Raw genomic sequence first — 17,050 nt, 5'->3', positions numbered from 1 at the left:
GAAGGATTTTTACAAATGTTGTTTTGTGCTGGTGATCTTTGCGTGGCTCCCATGAGCAATCCCTGCCCTGCTGCTCTGAGCTGGCACAGCTTTAATCACAATTAAATCCAGTTCCACTCCCAGTGGGTTCCCTTGTTGCCAGCTGCCGGCCCCAGTCAGTGGGGTTGTGCTTCATCTAGGACAGGGTAGTATGGGAATGAAAAGTGCCCAGCAGATATTTAATATCCCTTTAATCTAGGAGGGAAGGCAGTTTTAGAGAATGCAACCCAATGCCAGCCATTGGGGTATGGAGTCAGGTATTGAGAGCTGCTTTTGATGGCAGGAGAAGAATAGCAGTCCGTGGGCCAGTTTCCTTCCTTCCAGGGGCTGGGGGACAGGTGCTGAGCAGGGCTTTCCTCCCCCAGGGATGGGGGGAGCAGCAGGGTGCAGGGGCCCGGGGTCCAGCACACCCTTTCCTTCTGCCTTCCTTGTCTTTCAGGGAGCCATCCTCACCACCATGCTGGCCACCAGGAACTTCTCCGGTAGGTGCTGTCTCTGGCACTCATCTCCTTGCCTTACAGGCTGCCCAGGGCAAATCTGTAGGGTCCCTGGGGAGCTGGCTTTGCCTCATGTGTCACAGAGAGGCTGAGGTTGCAGCCTTGTGCCTCTGGGGATGTGTGCCTTTGGGTGCTCCTCCAGGAGAGGTCACCTGGCACCTCCAGGCTGGCTGCTGGCTTGGGATGCAAGAGAAAAAGTGTGCGGTTGAGGCTCAGTGATCCACAGTGCTTTAGGGTTTTGGGGGTTGTATGCACCCAACCATCTGGCTTGTGCAATGATGGGGATGTGGGTGCTGGGGGCAGCCGAGCTCAAGCAGCTGGTTTTGTGTCCTCCTGGAGATGTTTGTGGCTCAGGGAGAGCACCCTCTGCGTCGGGAGCAGGGAAAGGCCCCTGGCACCACTGCAGGCAGATGGCAGCAGGATCTCACAGGTCTCTCCCCAGGCAGGTGGATGCTAATCCTGCAGGATTCCCCGCTCTCTTCCTGCCTCCCTACATCCCGAGGGCTGCCATGGCGACAGGACCGAGCATGGCAGCCCGGCCTGTGCACTGGAGATGTCTCAGTGCAGCCAGAATCCCTCTGCTCCAGTGCTCTCCCTGAGAGCTGTTCCCTCTGGGGACACCTCCTTGCAAATGGGATTTCACAGGCGGTTCCCCAGGCATGGAACCAAAAGGAGCCGTGTTACTGCAGGACTCATCCACCCGCTGTCACCTCGCCACCTGGGGATGGCCCTGCAGAGGTGCTACAGGGCCGGGACACGCCAGCCAAGCCCTGCACGCTGCTGAGCTGGCTGTGGCAGCTGTTTGGGGTTAGTCGGGCGTTTCAGGGTTCTTTGCTGAGGCTCCCCGAGTGTCAGGTGTAGGAGGTGGGCAGGGGTGCAGAGGGCTGTGGCCAGGGCTGCTCTCTGCATTTGTCGAGGGGGGATCGTGCTGACACATTTAGCACTTGTGGCGGGCGCTGGAGGAGTCCGGCAGCTGGGGGGATCCGATGTCAGCCCCACGCCGGGAGAGGCGGACAGGAAGCATCGAAAGGAAGGAAGTTCAAAGCATCTCTCCCAGTGCTGCCCGTCCCACACACGGCCCGAGGGCTCAGCAGAGTCCCCTGGCCGGGAGCTGGCGGGCGACAGGCGCTGGGCTCCCGCGGTCCGCCCTGCGCCGGGCTCGGGGGCAGCGGGCTGTGCAGCGGGGGGCTGGGGCAGGGTCGGCAGCGGTGGGTGGGCACAGGGCAAGGCGCCTGCTTTTCATCCTTGTCAAAATGCGGGCTTGCAGCTGTCGGGCCGGCGGGCCGGCAGCACATGATCCCGGCAGCATGGGGCTAAAATTAGAGGGCGGCAGGCGGGCAGCCCATTCCTCCACGCTGCACCACGCCGGGTCAACAGCACCGCCCGGCCAGAGCCCGCCTCTGCCGGGCAGCCCTGCCAGCCCCCTCTGCCGCCCCAGGGACTTGGCGTGACGTTCGGACTCGGGTCATGCCCCCGGCCAAGAGCCACTGCGGTAGGACAGGACAGTGGCGGCAAGGTCGCCCCTGAGCTCCCACGGGCTGCGGCGGTGATTGCTGGAGAGAAGAACCCCACCAGCCGGGCCGGGGGCTCCTGCCGCTCTGGCACCCGGCACCATGCTGCTGATCCTCGCCCTCCTGGTCTTGGTGCCCTGCCTGGCTCTGCTAATCTCCTTCCTCCTCTCTCCAGGAGGCAAAAGTGGTGGCAACAAGAAGAATGACGGCGTGAAGGTAAGCTCAGCCCCGGTGCCCTGTGCTGCCTGCCCCTGTGCTGCTGGCCGGTGCCGGGGGTCCCTGTGCCGGGGGTCTCTGTGCCGGGGTCCCTGTGCCGGGGTCTCTGTGCCGGGGGTCTCTGTGCCGGGGGTCTCTGTGCCCGGGTCTCTGTGCCGGGGTCTCTGTGCCGTGCCGCGGGGAGCGTTCCCGTGCCCTGCTGGCCCTGGGCTCCCCGTGCTGTGCCCGCCACGCCGGCAGTCCCTGCTGCCTCCCGCGCCTTAAAGGGCAGCTGTCGGCTCGGCTGTCCCGGTGTGTCCCCGTGCCACCGGCTGGGCTCCTGCCAGCAGCAGGGCACAGGAGGCTTTCAGCGCAGCGGGCGAGGGGAGCGGGCCGGTGCTGGAGGGTGCGCTGCGGGAACTCGCTGCTGTTCAGTGCCGGCAGTATGCGCTTGTCCCTCGCTGCCCGCAGGGAGGGGGAGAGGCAGAGGCTGGACCAGGACAGGGGACAGGAGGAGGCAGCTTCGCAGCCCAGAACCAGGGCTCCAGCAGCAGCTGTCTAGCGGGATGGGTGGCCTCATCTCCTGCTCGCTCAGCTTGGGGGTCCTGATGCAGCTCGTGGGACCGGCCCCAATTCCTGTCCCATCCTGTACCAAGGGCTGGTGTGCTGCTGGGTGACACGTGGGTGCTTTTAACCACCTTCACAGTGCTGCTTGTCCCCTGTGCCCAGTGCAGACAGCAAAGAAACACAGTGGTGCTTCGACAGAGTAATGGCTTGGTGATGCTCTGAAAGCAAGCTGGTGTTTGGTGGATCTTGTTTCTTGGGCTGCAGAGCCTGCAGGTTCATCATCCCCTCTGAGGTGGGGCTGCAGCTCTGCTCCAGGACAAGGAGGCAGCAGAATTCTGCTGTTTCTGGTGACATGGAGATGTGGTGGATAGCAGTGGTTGTTGAACTCTGTTAAACTCCTCCTGCAGGAAGGAATGGTCCATGCGAGGGTCCTTCTCTCCTTACCTGTTCCCTTCATAAATACGATGGATCACTCAGCAAGGGAGAGCTGGCCTGGTGACATCCTCCATCGTGGTGACATCCTCCATCATCAGGCAGAGCTTTGGGAGCCCGACTGCAGTGTGGCCACTCTTCCTCCTCCATAGGGGCCCTTTGCTGGGAGAACCTCCAGAACCTTCTCCTGCCCTTTTGTAGGCACCCCACTGTTGGGCTGTGACAGGTGCAGGGTTTTGGAAGAGCAGAGCCCTCAGCCAGCTTCTTCCTTCCTCAGCACGGATGGTTGGTGAAGCTGACAGTCTAGGGATGGCATGTGTTTCTCTCACTCTTCCCAGACCCAGCAGCTGGGACAGGAGAAGCTTGCAGGGACTGGGGCCGTGCACAACCCTCCAAAGCTGGGCTCAGCTCCACGAGAGCCCATTCTGGCCATGCCCTGTTATTCTGCAGCATGAGGCTGATGGCCTGGATGGCTCTGAGAGGACATTACTTTGGGCTCTCAGGATATCATGAGACTCCCAGAACAGAATTAATAGGGCTGGGGCTGGCAGATCCCATGGTAGTCACAACTTTGTCACAATCCCATGTGCCAGCCACTGCTGGCCTGTTCTCTGCTGCTCTGAGGTCCCAGTTGCTTCTGAGAGTCACCTAAGATGTGACACCACAGGTAGAGTTGACTTGGTACAAGCTCCTTGCTGGAGCACAGGTGAGACCAAACAGAACATGCATTTTTAACCTATTAAAGGTGAGATTGCTGGATGAAGAGGCTTCATCAGGCACAGTCCTGAATCTAATTTTCCAGCAAAAAGGGACAGTTTTGAATTTCTGTGTTGTGGTAGACAGCCATTTGCCAGCCCAGCTTGCTAATGATGCTCCCTGTTGGACTTCAAAGGAGCTTTGAGGGCAGACATTACCCTGGGAAAAGAGGCACTTCCTATTGTAGCAAAATAGCTTGTTTGGGTGAACAACCTTCTGGCTCTTCACGGAAGCTCAGTGAGGAGAGTCTGGTTTCAGAGCAGGATCAGAGAGGCTGGTTTGCATCCCCAGCCCTCAGCCCTGGCCAGAAGGGAGCAGATCATGAGGCTTCATTCCAAGTGCAACCTACCCACCAGCACTCATCTGAAGAGTGTGGACAAACTCTGAGAATGAATTTGCTTTTTTATTGCTCCCTTTTCAACAAGTAAAGGGGAGACAGCTTGGCTAGATGGCCAGGAAGGTGCAGGAGGAGAAGACAAGGTAGAGACAAGCTCACTCCCAACAGCTTTCTTGCATTGTCCACCTTCAGCATAACCATCCCCACCTCTCATTTCCATGCTCAGCCTGGGGGAACCTGCAGCATAACTCATTCAGGGGGACACGGGGAGGCTGGGTGTTGTGGGTGAAGCTCCAATGGCCCACTGGGCCACCAGCAAATGTCAGGACACTGGTGAACAGTGGTAACTTCTTTAATTGGCTGGAAAAGCAAGGTAGGAACCTGGAAGCCTGCCTTGAGTGGTTGGCACGGTGGGAAGGGAATGGTCATGCCTGCTCAGAGCAGGGCCTCGTGGTGTGGGTCACTGTCAGGAGAGTGGTGTCCCCACTTGGATTAACGTGCTGGACTGGCCTTCCCCACGAGAGCACGCAGATCTCAGGCAGCCACCCCTGCCTTTCCTGCCCAAAGCTGTGCTGGGGGCAGCAGGCGGCTGGAGCTGCCCTCTGGCCTGTCTGCACAGCCCTCCAACACCAGCACGGTGCCAGCCCGGGCTCAGAGGGCTCAAAACTCACCCTCCTGAGGAAGTTCCTCACCTACTAAAAGCATGCCTGGGACCAGAACTCCCCCTTGAGCCCTGCTCTGGGATCCTTGGGAGGTCCTCTGGTGCCAGCAGCTATGATACTTTCACTGCCCTGTGTAGTGTCACATCTTGTCCCATTGTAAACTGATGGAATCACTGCCCCGTGTCGCATCCTGTCCCGTCCTAGACTGATGAGCTCACTGCCCCGTGTTGCATCCTGTTACTGTATGTCCAGACTCGATGCAGTCACTGCTTTGTGTTGCATTCTGTTGCGTCTGAAATTTCTGCAGTTTGCTGCCCCGTCTCATGTCCTTGGGTAGCAGAAGCTGTCAGTCCTTCCTGCAACAGCCCAGCTCCAGTGGCTCCCTTTCTCCATGAGGTTCCTGAAAAAATACCACAGCTCACTCTGCCCTTTAGGACATCTTTATTTTCGGTGAAGGAAGGGCGAGAGATGGCCCCGTGCCTAAAGGGGTTACAAGAGTGCTGGAGAGGGACTTTGGACAAGGGCATGGAGTTCTAGAACAAGGGGAATGGCTTCACACGGATAAAGGGCAGGTTTAGATTGGATATAAGGAAGAAATTATTTATTGTGAGAGTGCTGAGGCACTGGAACAAATTGCTCACAGAAGCTGTGGGTGCCCCATTGCTGGAAGTGTTGAAGGCCAGGTTAGATGGGGCTCTGAGCAACCTGGTCTACTGGGAACTGGAGAGATCTTTAAGGTCCCTTCCAATCCAAACCATTCTGTGATCCCATGATTCTATGACCTAGTGAGCAAGGGGAGAGCAGCAGTAGTAGAGGGGGAAACTCACTGAGGATGCTGGCGGAAGTCAGTTAGGATGTGAAACGAGCAATGAGGGAGAATGGATATCATCAGTTTTTATGCTGTAGCCCACCCATGCACCCTAACGGGTTGCTCTATGGACTTTTCCAAGAGATTTGCACACTGTGTGCTGCTTTTCTCTCTTCAGGGCAGGCACAGCTGGTGCCTTGTTAAATATGCTGGTACAGCACTTTGTTATTTGGCACTGCAGATTCTGATTTCTGCACGTTGGTATTCCCTGACGCACACTGGGATTCATTCCCTGGGAGCCAGAGGTGCAGAAGGGGTATGAGGTCAGCAGGCATGTCCCCCTGTCTCCTAGCTAAATTAAAGATGGAGATGGGGAGCAGAGCACAGTAAGGAAGGAGAGTCTAGATGCAAGTAGAAGAGTGGATATGGGGTCATCCAACTGAAAAACTTTAAAGCCTAGTGGTAGTGGTCAAGGATGGAGATAAATGTGCAAGTTTTCTCTTTGGAGTCCTGATTTAAAGCACTGGAGCTGTGCTCAGGACTGCTTCCCACAATGTGAACCTGCCTCGAGGCTTTAATGCCTTTCTGGCCTTAAACCAGCCAGCTTAGGACTGGTCTAGTTTCAAAGCTAAAGGAGTGTCTCCACAGCAGTCAGTGCTATCAGCAGATGCACCCAAAGCAGATCCAGAGAAGTCAGTAGAGCATTCACACTGGGCAAAGAGCTGTGGTGAAGCTGCCTTAGCTTTTCAGTACCCCGCTGCTGTTCCTGTGAGCTTGCTGGCCTGGTCACAGACCACCAGAGTGGTCATTGACTCCTAGGGGATTCCCTTTCGTACTAGCCAAGGTCCTTGGGATGAGCAACCCCAGAGTTTGTGACAGGTCAGGAGAGAAAAGTGCTGGCAGGAATGTGGGGAGGGAGCTGCAAGTCACCCACAACATTGCAGCCAGCAGCACGTCCCCACAGGAGCAACGAGTCCCTCTGCGCCTTTCGTTTGCCCATGAGGACCAAGAAGGGTGGCTCAGGAGCTGCTGCCTTTCATGTGCTGCTCTCAGCCTTTCTCACTCTGTGTCTCTTCCTGTTCCATCTCTTCTCCTTGTTTTTCCAGAAAAGAAAGTCCAGTTCCAGCGTTCAGTTAATGGTGAGTGTCCTTCGTCTTCCTAAATGCCGATATTGCTGGGCCTCTCCACATGTTCCAGCTTCCCCCGTTTTTGGAAGTTACCTCGGGGTAGGGAAGAAGGGACAGCGGGGTTGGAGGGAACATCCTCAAAGCCGTATCACCCACAAACCCCATTAACAGGGTTGGTGCAGGCACTTGCTGGCCACCAGCTGGTGGGAAGCCAGCCCTGGTTCTTGCTGATGGGTTCTCATGCCGTTTCTCCCAGTTCTCCTGACTCAGGTCTGCAGGCTGCATCGGTCCAAGGAGCCTTGGAGAAACACCTTCCATGCCTCTGCGGGGACTGTATGGTCATGGGACACCTTGCCAACCTACATCGGGGTCTTCTGGGTAATACACAAGCAAGGCTCTGCTGGGAAGAGCTAGCAGAGCCATTGCTCTAGCTCCGCTAGCAGAGTTGCCTTGATGAGGCTCCCGGAGAGAGATGGGGGGTCAGTACCCCTCTCCCCCCAAATCTGTGTAGTGCTCAGCTGTTTCTTGGAAGAGCTGTGTCTCAGCCTTCAGTGGTCCATGTGGGTCTTGGAAGCACTGTTTTATTGTACATTTCTCTCCCTACTCTGCGGTCAGTGTGGTCTCTCTCACTCCTGCACAGTCCCCTCTTTCTCATCCCAGCTCCTTCTCGCTGTTAATTTGTACATCTCTCTCTTTATTGTACAGTCAACATGGTGTCTTCCACCCCTGCACAGCCCCTCTCCCTGCCCCTCCGGCAACGCTCCTAGGAACCCACCACATGGCCCCTGGACCTGCCCCCATCTCTGTCCCCACAGGTGTCAGTAGGAAAGGCAGCGCCGTTCCTACGAGACCCTCCACAGCCCACCTCTTGTGCCCTTGGCGACAAGGAGTGGAGGTCAGGGAGGGCTCTGCCAGTGCTGCCCTAGAGCTGTGGTTGAGGACAGGTTGGACCTGCTGGCGTTTCCTTGGTTTCTGTCTGCTGGCACAGTTGAGCGCTGTGGGGTCAGACTCGGGGGGCTGTCGAACACACGAGCACCATCTGTCACGGGGAGAAGACTCTTCTCACCACGCCGTGTGTCCTTTCTGTTCTTTGCTCAGGAATCGTCGGAGAGCACCAACACCACCATTGAGGATGAAGACACCAAAGGTACCAGTGGGGCAAGGGGGAAGGTGGGCAGGTTGTTTTGGAGGGGTGCCCATGGGTCTGGCCACCCCTCACAAGATATTTGCCACAGCAAAACCCACCACCATCAAGCTGCCTCAGGGCTCCTTAGAAGTTGCTATGACTCCTCAGGTGGTTTCACTACTGGGTTGCTGAACCGAGCAGCTGGGGCACTGCTGGTGAGGAGCGAGGTGCTCCCATGAACGGGGATGTTCCCTGAAAGCAGGTGTGGAAATGGCAGAAATCCGCAGGGATAGCAGCCTGGCTGCTCTTTTAAAATAAGCTTCCCTTTGGGAAAAGCCTCCAGGGGAAATCCCTGTCTGCTGCCTGCCTGCCTGCCTGCCAGAGGCAGCTTTCTAAGAATAACCCAGGGAATAATTTATCCGTGTTAATTTGTAAAGTCTCTCGATGAAGTGATCTCGGCACAAAGCAAAATGGACTTTGGCCTGACATGAGAGCTAATGGGACAACTTGTCCTTCTGGAGAGGGGCTCCTTGGGCCTGGATGTGGAGGCAGGTGGTGCTCAGGAAGCGACGGGATTCCCTCGCTTTTGTGAACAGCTCCTAGGAACACACTCCCTCTCCTTTCATGAGTCACAATGCAAAGGAAAAAAAAAATCAAGCATGATGCCAATTTGCATTTGAAGCACAGCTTTGTTGATAAGCTTGAGGTTACCTCTGACAGTTCCTCCTGCATCCCTGGGAGCCCCAAAGCCACTCTTGGAGCCCATCCCTTCCCAGATGAACCGGCAGTGCCTGGAATCTCTGGCAACAGCTGCACAGTTCTATGCCCTTTGCAGGGTCCCTTCTTGTATCTCCTGGGGTGGCTGCACGTGTCACTCACCTGTTCTCCTCCCTTCTGAGACCGTCTCCTCCCATTTCAAAAGGAAGGTGAGAGCATCCTTGGTCCAGCTTGCCCTAGCTGGCCTCTGCTGTGAGTTCATGGGGTAGAGGGTCCCAGCTTGGCAAGGTTTTTCAGCCAATACCAACCTGTCCCAACTTTTGGGCTGAGGGTAGCTTCCCACTTGGTGATTAACCTTTTGGCTCTTTAGGAAATTACAGGCATTTTCAGTTTTGCCCTGTCTTTGAAAATCTGGAGATGAAGAGCCCTTCTCCACCTCTCTCCCCAGTCACTCTCCTGCTTTTTCCTTGTACAGTTTCCAAAGTCCCCCCACATCCTGTGTTCTGTTTCTGATGAGATAAAGATCTCTCACCGATATGGTAACACCAGTGCCTATTTCTGGTTTGTTTTATCCTTTTATTTCCCTTTTCTCTTTAAACCAACAGTACGGAAGCAAGAAATCATTAAAGTCACAGAGCAGCTGATTGAAGCAATAAGCAATGGAGACTTCGAGTCCTACACGTGAGTGTGCCCAGTGTGGATTTGGGCTGGGTCAGGGCTCTCACTCTTACAGTGCTGCCCAGATTTTACTGCTGTCCAGGGCAGGGTGACAAGGTTGATGTGGTGGGGAAGAGTGGAGACCATCCAAAAGAAGGAGGAGACATCAGTTTCTGAGTCTGATGCTGTTATTGTGTTCAGCTGATCACAGTTCTCTGGTCTTACTGTCACAGATGAGCCCAATTTTTTGGTTTGCAGAAAGAGAAATAATTGTAAACGTGACTTATGGTGAAAGAAGTGTTTGTATCCATGGAATCCATTATATCCAGATTGCCACAGGCTGCTCTGAAGTGTAGATGATTTCTGCTTGCTGAGCTGATGCTGTTCAGAGCACACCTCTTCTGTGTCCAAGGCTGATGTAATTAGTGATGTGTGAGTGAGTGCAGGTCGTCATCCCTGCCTCAGAGGATCGCAGCAGGGATATTTTGACACAGAGCAGATAATATGAGCTTTTTCCCTGATGTCTTCCTTTCTTGCAAAGAAGATGACAATGTTTGAGGAGGTTTAATTGCAAAGGGTGGCTGATGGAGAAGGCACCCTGCTTTGGTGGGGCCTTGCCTACAGTTAGTGGGCAGGAGGGGAGGTGTGTTGAGCAGAATGCAGGGTTGAGGTCAGATTTTTGTATGAATTACTCACTGGTGCAGATACTCCTCAGCCTTAGGCTGAGGGAGCCATCCCCAGCAGGAGGCATTTGGGTTCTTCAGGCTCTCATGCCAGAAGTGGTGAGATAACCTCTCCCTTTTCTCTCCCTTTCCTGGCTCCCCAGGAAGATGTGTGACCCTGGAATGACTGCTTTTGAGCCTGAGGCTCTGGGCAACCTTGTGGAAGGCCTGGATTTCCACCGATTCTACTTTGAAAACTGTAAGCAGCTCACTTGCTTTCTGAGGGACCCCTCCCACCTCCCATGTGCCTGTCTTGATCTCCATCATTTTGTTGGAGGGAATAGGGCTAGGGTTGCTGTGGGAGCATCTCTAGCTGATCTGGAAGATCCCAGCAGGGGGTGTAAGGTCTCCTGGGGACAGGTATCTGTAGAAGTTGTTGGCTGTATCTGTTAGCTGTTTTCTAGATGGACCCATCCTGAATCCACCTGTACAGCATTTACTCAGACCCATCAAGCAGAGACCTTAACACAAGTGTCTCCCCTTCCAAAATTGCTGCCACGCTGAGCAAGAGCCACCCAAACTCCTTCCCATGCCTAAATCCACTTGTGCTTGCCCCCTCTCCAGTGTGGTCCCGGAACAGCAAACCCGTGCACACGACGATCCTGAACCCCCACATCCACCTGATGGGGGACGAGTCTGCCTGCATCGCCTACATTCGCATCACGCAGTACGTGGACTCTGGAGGGATCCCCCGCACTGCCCAGTCCGAGGAGACCCGCATCTGGCACCGCCGGGATGGCAAATGGCAGATTGTTCACTTCCACAGATCCGGCGCGCCCTCGGTCCTACCGCAGTAAGCCCTGTGAGCATCCAGGAGCTGGGCACAAGGGATAGGCAGGGCTGGGTGTGGGCATGCTGCAGCCTTGGGGCTCACAGCACGTGGGATCCTGTCCTGAGGATCTGTGCTGGGGAGGTGCTGATTGCAGCTGAGATTGCTGTGGAGGTGCTGATTGCTGTGAGGTAGCAGCGGGGAGAGGGATGCTCTGCCAAAGGGATGGTCAAAGCGAATCCCGGCTCCTCCCGGTTTGTGTTTTGCAGCTGAAGTGTGGCCCTGCCCGTGTTGGGTTTGTCACTGACTGACTACCAAGGGGAGACCCCCTCCGACATGTTCACCTACGGGACTTTGGCTGTTGGCTCTGCTGCTTGGTTCCCGCTGGAATAACCCCTCGCTTCTCACCGCACACACACGACAGCCCCGCCGGGGCAGCACAAGCATCCCATCCACCCCCACCCTGCCGGGGTCATGGCGCTGGGCCCCCTTCCTCTGCATGAACCAGAAAAAGAGAAACCATGGACTCAAACCCAAGCATCTGGCCGGTGTACAGGCCCCCCTCATCAGCTGCATAGCGTCGGTGGGCCTCCTCACTACCCAGCACATCTCCTGAACTGGGCTCAGGTTCATCATCCACCTCCATCCCACCTCTGCTGGAAGCCCTCCGAGGAAAGGGGGGCAGTTTTGAGCTGCTCTCTGCTGCATCCTCCCTGCGTGCTGGTGGATTTTGCTTTGCTGCTATCAAGATCCCTGTCTGCTGCCATGACTCCTGCCTGCTCCCAACCTGAGTTCCTGCTTCCCAGCAGCCTCGTCCAGGGAACTGCAACTCAATCCATTTGCCAAGTCCATTTTTCATGCGTACCTGTGCAAGGAGGGCCGTGTTTGGACGGGTGAGTAAAGACTATCTGTTCATTTTCTCTTCCCAGCACAGGCTGGCTCCTTCCCAGGAGAGCAAGTAGGTTTGCACCCTGGCTCCAGGCAAGTGCTGCGCCAAGAAGGATGCTCTCTCTTCTTCCTCCCTTCTCCCTTTGGAGCAGAGACTGGCGATGCTGGGAGAAGAGAGGAGGAGAATGACAACTGCTTCCCATCAGCACAGAGAGGAGCTGGGGCTCCCCCATCCATGTCTGGGTGGTAGCATCATCCCTGCAGCCTCCTCCTCACCCACCACCCAGCCTGGATCCTTTACCCCAGCACCCACCTCTGCCCCTCACATACAGCACTGGCGTTCCCTTGCTCCCAACTCCCGGGATGGGATGGGGGCAGCCAGGCTGGCTGCTGGCTCGGGGCACAAACCTCCATGGCCCACGTGACTCCTTCCAGCGACAACAAGGAATGCAAGCTTTAGTGACAAACTGCAGAATCTGATTGTGCTTCAACAAAAACAAACAAGCCTTTCGCTGTCTTCTCCTTTGAGCGCATGCCTTTTTATAGGGAAAAAACCAACCTACCGTGTATTTCGTAACTTGATTTTGAGTATTTGCTGAAATGGATCTTTATGTAATAACTAGAAACATTCAACTGTTTAAGTGGGGTGGGAGGGGGGATTTTCGGGGGTTGCTGTTTTTCATTGCGTTTACATTTGAAGTGGGGGTGTTCTGCCACGATGCTCCTGCCAGGGGTCCCATGGCTGCCAGCCCCCTCCTCTCACACCGTGGTGGCTTGTCCCATTCTGTCCCGCAGCGCTGGGTGGCAAAAACACCCATCTCCAGGGGCGCCCATCTCCAGGGGCGCCCATCTCCAGGGCACCCATCTCCAGGGGCGCCCATCTCCAGGGCACCCATCTCCAGGGCGCCCATCTCCAGGGGCGCCCATCTCCAGGGGCACCCATCTCCAGGGCATCCACCTCCAGGGCATCCACCTCCAGGGGCACCCACATTGCTGTGGTGCCTTCCTGCACCCCATGGGTCTTCCTGCAGGGCAAACCACAGTGGTGGCTCTGGCAGTGCCACCAGCATGTGGCTTTCAGGACAGAAGACATGGCTGGGAAGGGGAACGTTGGTCTCACCTCTTTGCCATCAGGTAGAGGTCTGAGGGTGGGTGTTCTTCTGGCAATTCTTCCATTTCACATTCTCTTTTTCCCGACTGGAGCCTCTTTACTCACTGATGTGAGGCTCCTGCAGCACTGCTGCCCTGGGGTACTTTCTAGCTCCACTCTCTTTGTCTGCATGGTGTTTAACTTTCTAGACGGTGCGTGTGCTGAAAAACAAAGAAACGAACAAAAACTGCTTGTTTTGGACCTAAAAAAAAAAAAAGGAAAACGTAAAAAAAAAAAAGGAAAAAAAAAAGAGGAAATATTTCCTCCATGTAAATTCTGAGTGTGTATTTTGCCTTTTCTGTGGTTTTGAATGCTTTGCTCTCTGTTGAGGCAGGGATGGCCACCATGCCAAACGCAGCTGCATCCTTGCAGACTGCAAAAATATTTTCCCACTGGATGGAGGGGAAGAAATCTAAACTGCGGGGGCACGGACAGGCCCTGAGAAGTGTTTTGGTGTGTTCCTCTGTGCCAGCAGTGCGATGGCTGCTGGTGTTTGTAGGAGATGCCTTTTTGGGGGCAAATCACAGAGCTGATCCATGGGTGCCCATGGGGTTCCCCATGCCTTTGGTGGACCTGTGCACCATAGGCTTGCAAGAGTTCCCCAAAGCAGGGAAATCCATGCAGGGAAAGGATTAGTTTTAAAGGTAGAGTTTGGGTGTTTTTACAGATCTGTTTTTCTTCCTGTAGTCATGTAGTGCTGAAGTTTTTTTAATTTTTAAAGGAAGGACTCAGCTCTTTCACAGTTCTCTCTCTCCCTCTCCAGTGCTGGCTCTGAAGCCAGCTGTGGTCAGTGTCATTCACCTTCTGATGTCCAAGCTCTCCAGGTGTCAAGAGGATTTTTGGGAACTGGTATAAGGTGGATGATGATGGAGGACATCATATCAGGGCTCTGCCTGGGGGCTGTAGGGAAGATGCCATCACAGCCTGGTTTTGAAGCTGCTGATAGCTGTGGACCTTGGATGGTCTGTGAGGGTGAAGCTGCTCCAGCAGCTGCTACTGAGAAAGGACTGGGATTGGGAGTCTGGTGGGATTCCTTGGGAATAACAGATGAGATGTTGGGGTAGATACAATCTCCTTTCACTGAGAACCCACAGTCACTTCTAGGGAGAAGCATCTTGACTCCCTGGAAGGCTTTGAGGTGTCTTTTTGGAGGGAGTTTCTCCTCCTTGAGTTTTCCCTAAGGTCATCTCCCCTGGAGGCAGCTGGATGTCCTTGCAACACTCCTTTGCAAGGGAAGCAGAATCTGAAGTTTAAACTCATTCTAGTCTTCCAGTCAAGCTGCAGCCTGACCAAGGAAGACCCAACCTCCCAACATGCCCATGCTGGCAGCATTAAGCACCTGCACTTTAGGGGTCTGTCCTGCCTGGTGTCTCTGCCCCACCTTGCCCTGCTTCTCCAGAGTGGGTTCCTGTATCTCCAGAGCATCTCAGCAAGCACTGATGGACCTCCACCCTTTCTTTCAGTATTCATGGAAAGCATCTGTTTCTGTCTTCCTTCGCATTTGCTGATTTCTCCTAAACTTGCAGGAAAGCTATATGAATAAGTTTCCACCATCCTTCTTTGGCTGGAAGAGCCAGGGATGCTGCTGTTACTTCTCTACTTTTAAGCTGTTGACACTGTCCCTGACACATGCAAACGGGCATTGCCCCAACAATCTCACCATGGTTCTGGGAATGACAGCATCCAGAGATGTTCCTAATAAACAACATGGACAGGGCCATCTTGTTGGGATAGAGTTTACCACCATGGACCTCCAGTCCCATCAGCCTCAAGGCTGGAGATCAGGCTATGGCACATTTAATTTCCTGGCACAGACAGAACTCCTCTCCTCTGGTCTCCTGGTGCCTGGGTCAAACCAAACTCGGAAGTCCTCCATACTCATCCTCTCTTCCACCTCTCCCAGTCCCCAGGGGATGTCTAACTGGAGGCACTTGCTGTAGTGGTGTTGAGCTCCCAGCTCCACAGGTGGGTTTGGGAGCTGCCTGATTTCCCTTCCTGTCTGCCAGTGTCCACTGGCAACATCATAATTTCTCACATCTTGCTGATGCATTCCCTCTGGAAGACAAAGAGGCCTCTGGTCTTTGCTGGAGGAGCAGACACCTTCCTCACCCCAGCCAGACACCACTGGGAGAGTTGTCTTCCCTGCATGAAATGCCCCTTCTGCCAGGCACCAAATCCTTGTCTGACCCCAAACCTGCCTCTCCTCCCATGGATACCCCCATGGATCGCCAGAAGCTGGAGCAGGCAGCAGTCATCTACTCCCACCTGGAGCTCCTGGCAGGCTCTGCAGCCCATGGTGGGATTGCAGTGCCATGTGTGAGGGGGCAGCCCCACAGCCCCATGGACCAGGAGTGTCTGCCAGCAGGAGATCACGTCCTCTGATCACCCCAGGAGACAGAGTGACCCTTCTTCCCCACCACAGGATGGGTTGTAGTGTACCCCATGCTCTTGATGCTGCACAGATCCTCCAGCCAGCAGAGACCTCGCCCTTGCCCTTGTCCGTGTCCCAAGGTGCAGCTCCCATCCGTATCAGACAGGGAAACTCAGGCATGAGCAGGCTGTGGGGACGCCAGAGCAGGGGCTGGTGGCCACTCTGCCACCAGATTCATCTGAATCTCCTTCCCTCCTGCAGGTCATCAACAGGGAGTGGGAGAGAGGGAGCAGTGGAGGGGACTGTATCAAATGGCTCCTTCCTTCTTTGGATTGTTGTCCCTTTTTTCTAATTGTTGCACAATTTTAGGGCTTTTGTAACATTTTTTGGACAAGCAGGGAAAATATGTTAACAGTGGTTTAAGGAAAGAAAATGAGACCTATCTCTCTCACTTATATATTATATATATATATATATAAAATATATATACTTACAGGAAATCTCTATGGAAATATTTATTTAAGATGATTGCAAAAAATATATTATAATTAAGAGTATACTGAGCTTTGTCACGTAACAAAAAATCAAGCCCCGGGGAGGGGTAGCTGCCTGTCCCCTCGTGTCTGTTTGTCCGTACGGTTGCAGCTGAAGCCTTTCTCTTCTCTTTTTGTAAGTGCACTCGAACTGTTGAGCAGTGTGACCGTGTTGGATTCAGTGGGAACTTGGGGCGGGGAGGGGGGGTGCTGGGGAGGATTGATTTTGTTTCCTTTTCCTTTGTCTTTTCTGAACCTGCGGCTGTGAACAGAATGATCACTGCTCAAATCTGTTTGGGGAGGGCGGTGGGGGGGGGACGGGGAGCGGGGTGGGTGTGGGAGGGAGGGCGAGTGTCAGTTTTATTCTTGGTGTTCAAGTGCAATAAATAGCTACCAACTTCTGAGCATGGAAACGGATGATTCTCCGTCACTGCAGTGACTCAGACCGTCTGCCACCCCCTTGTCCCTCCATCACCGCGCTCCTGTCCTCGAAAGCATCAATGCTGAGAGCAGGCCTTGGGCAGGGGCTGCAGGTATCCTGCTGCCTGCAGGATGCTGGTACTCTGGATGCTGCCCACCCCTGGTCTCCAGCATCTCTGGGGTTTCAGGGAGCTCAGTGTCCTGCCCAGACTCAGCTCATTGCCTTCCAGCCCTCTTCCCAGGGACAGGGCTTTGGGTGCTGCAGGGGTCTGGGAGCCTCCAGCAGGTGTTCAAGTTAGGTGGGGGGTGGGGGTGCCCACTGGGCACTTTGGGGGAGTTTAGAGGAAGCTGATGCTACAGGGTGAGTGGCACAGGACCTCCAGCTAAGTCCAGGGAGGGTTTGGGGGGCTCCCAGGGGCACCTGCTGGGCTTTGCTTGTGCAGGTGGGCTGGTACCTCAGGGGGACTGGAGTCAGGCTGCCACATTCCCTGTTCCTGCTCCACGCCAGGCCCACCCCAAAGGGGTGCTCCTTTGCCCTCTGTCGCTGCCATCTGCCCCGGCAGGTGTCAGCACTGGAATGCTCCCGCTGCTGCGTCCCCCCCCAGCCCTGAGCAGCCACGCATGGCACAGGGCACGTGTCCTCCCGATGTGCCACTGCCCCACTGCCTTTTGCCCTTGGCGTCCTCCCCCAGTGCCAGCTTTGCCTCCCAACCACATCCTTGGCACAGCTTCATCCCTCCCATTGCTCTGCAGCACAGTGCTGGGT

The 17,050-nt window shown here is 55.1% G+C and overlaps 1 protein-coding gene across 2 annotated transcripts in view; it reads left to right on the top strand.

The window, feature by feature from the left end:
* The window catches only part of CAMK2A (calcium/calmodulin dependent protein kinase II alpha), a 34,244-nt gene extending 18,375 nt beyond the window's left edge, over nt 1–15,869 (top strand). The window contains exons 12-19 of one of the 2 annotated variants that reach the window (XM_038150172.1): nt 479–521; nt 2,223–2,263; nt 6,911–6,943; nt 8,030–8,078; nt 9,380–9,455; nt 10,258–10,352; nt 10,718–10,955; nt 11,192–15,869. In XM_038150172.1, the coding sequence (XP_038006100.1) occupies nt 479–521; nt 2,223–2,263; nt 6,911–6,943; nt 8,030–8,078; nt 9,380–9,455; nt 10,258–10,352; nt 10,718–10,950 (570 nt within the window). In that variant the 3' untranslated portion in view covers nt 10,951–10,955; nt 11,192–15,869. The remainder of the gene's footprint in view (nt 1–478; nt 522–2,222; nt 2,264–6,910; nt 6,944–8,029; nt 8,079–9,379; nt 9,456–10,257; nt 10,353–10,717; nt 10,956–11,191) is intronic. The other variant, XM_038150173.1, reaches the window with a different exon arrangement.
* The last annotated feature ends 1,181 nt before the right edge of the window (nt 15,870–17,050 follow it).

This window comes from Motacilla alba, chromosome 13 (genome assembly GCF_015832195.1).
Source record: "Motacilla alba alba isolate MOTALB_02 chromosome 13, Motacilla_alba_V1.0_pri, whole genome shotgun sequence".
NCBI lineage: Eukaryota > Metazoa > Chordata > Aves > Passeriformes > Motacillidae > Motacilla > Motacilla alba.
This window is presented reverse-complemented; position numbering and strand designations above follow the sequence as displayed.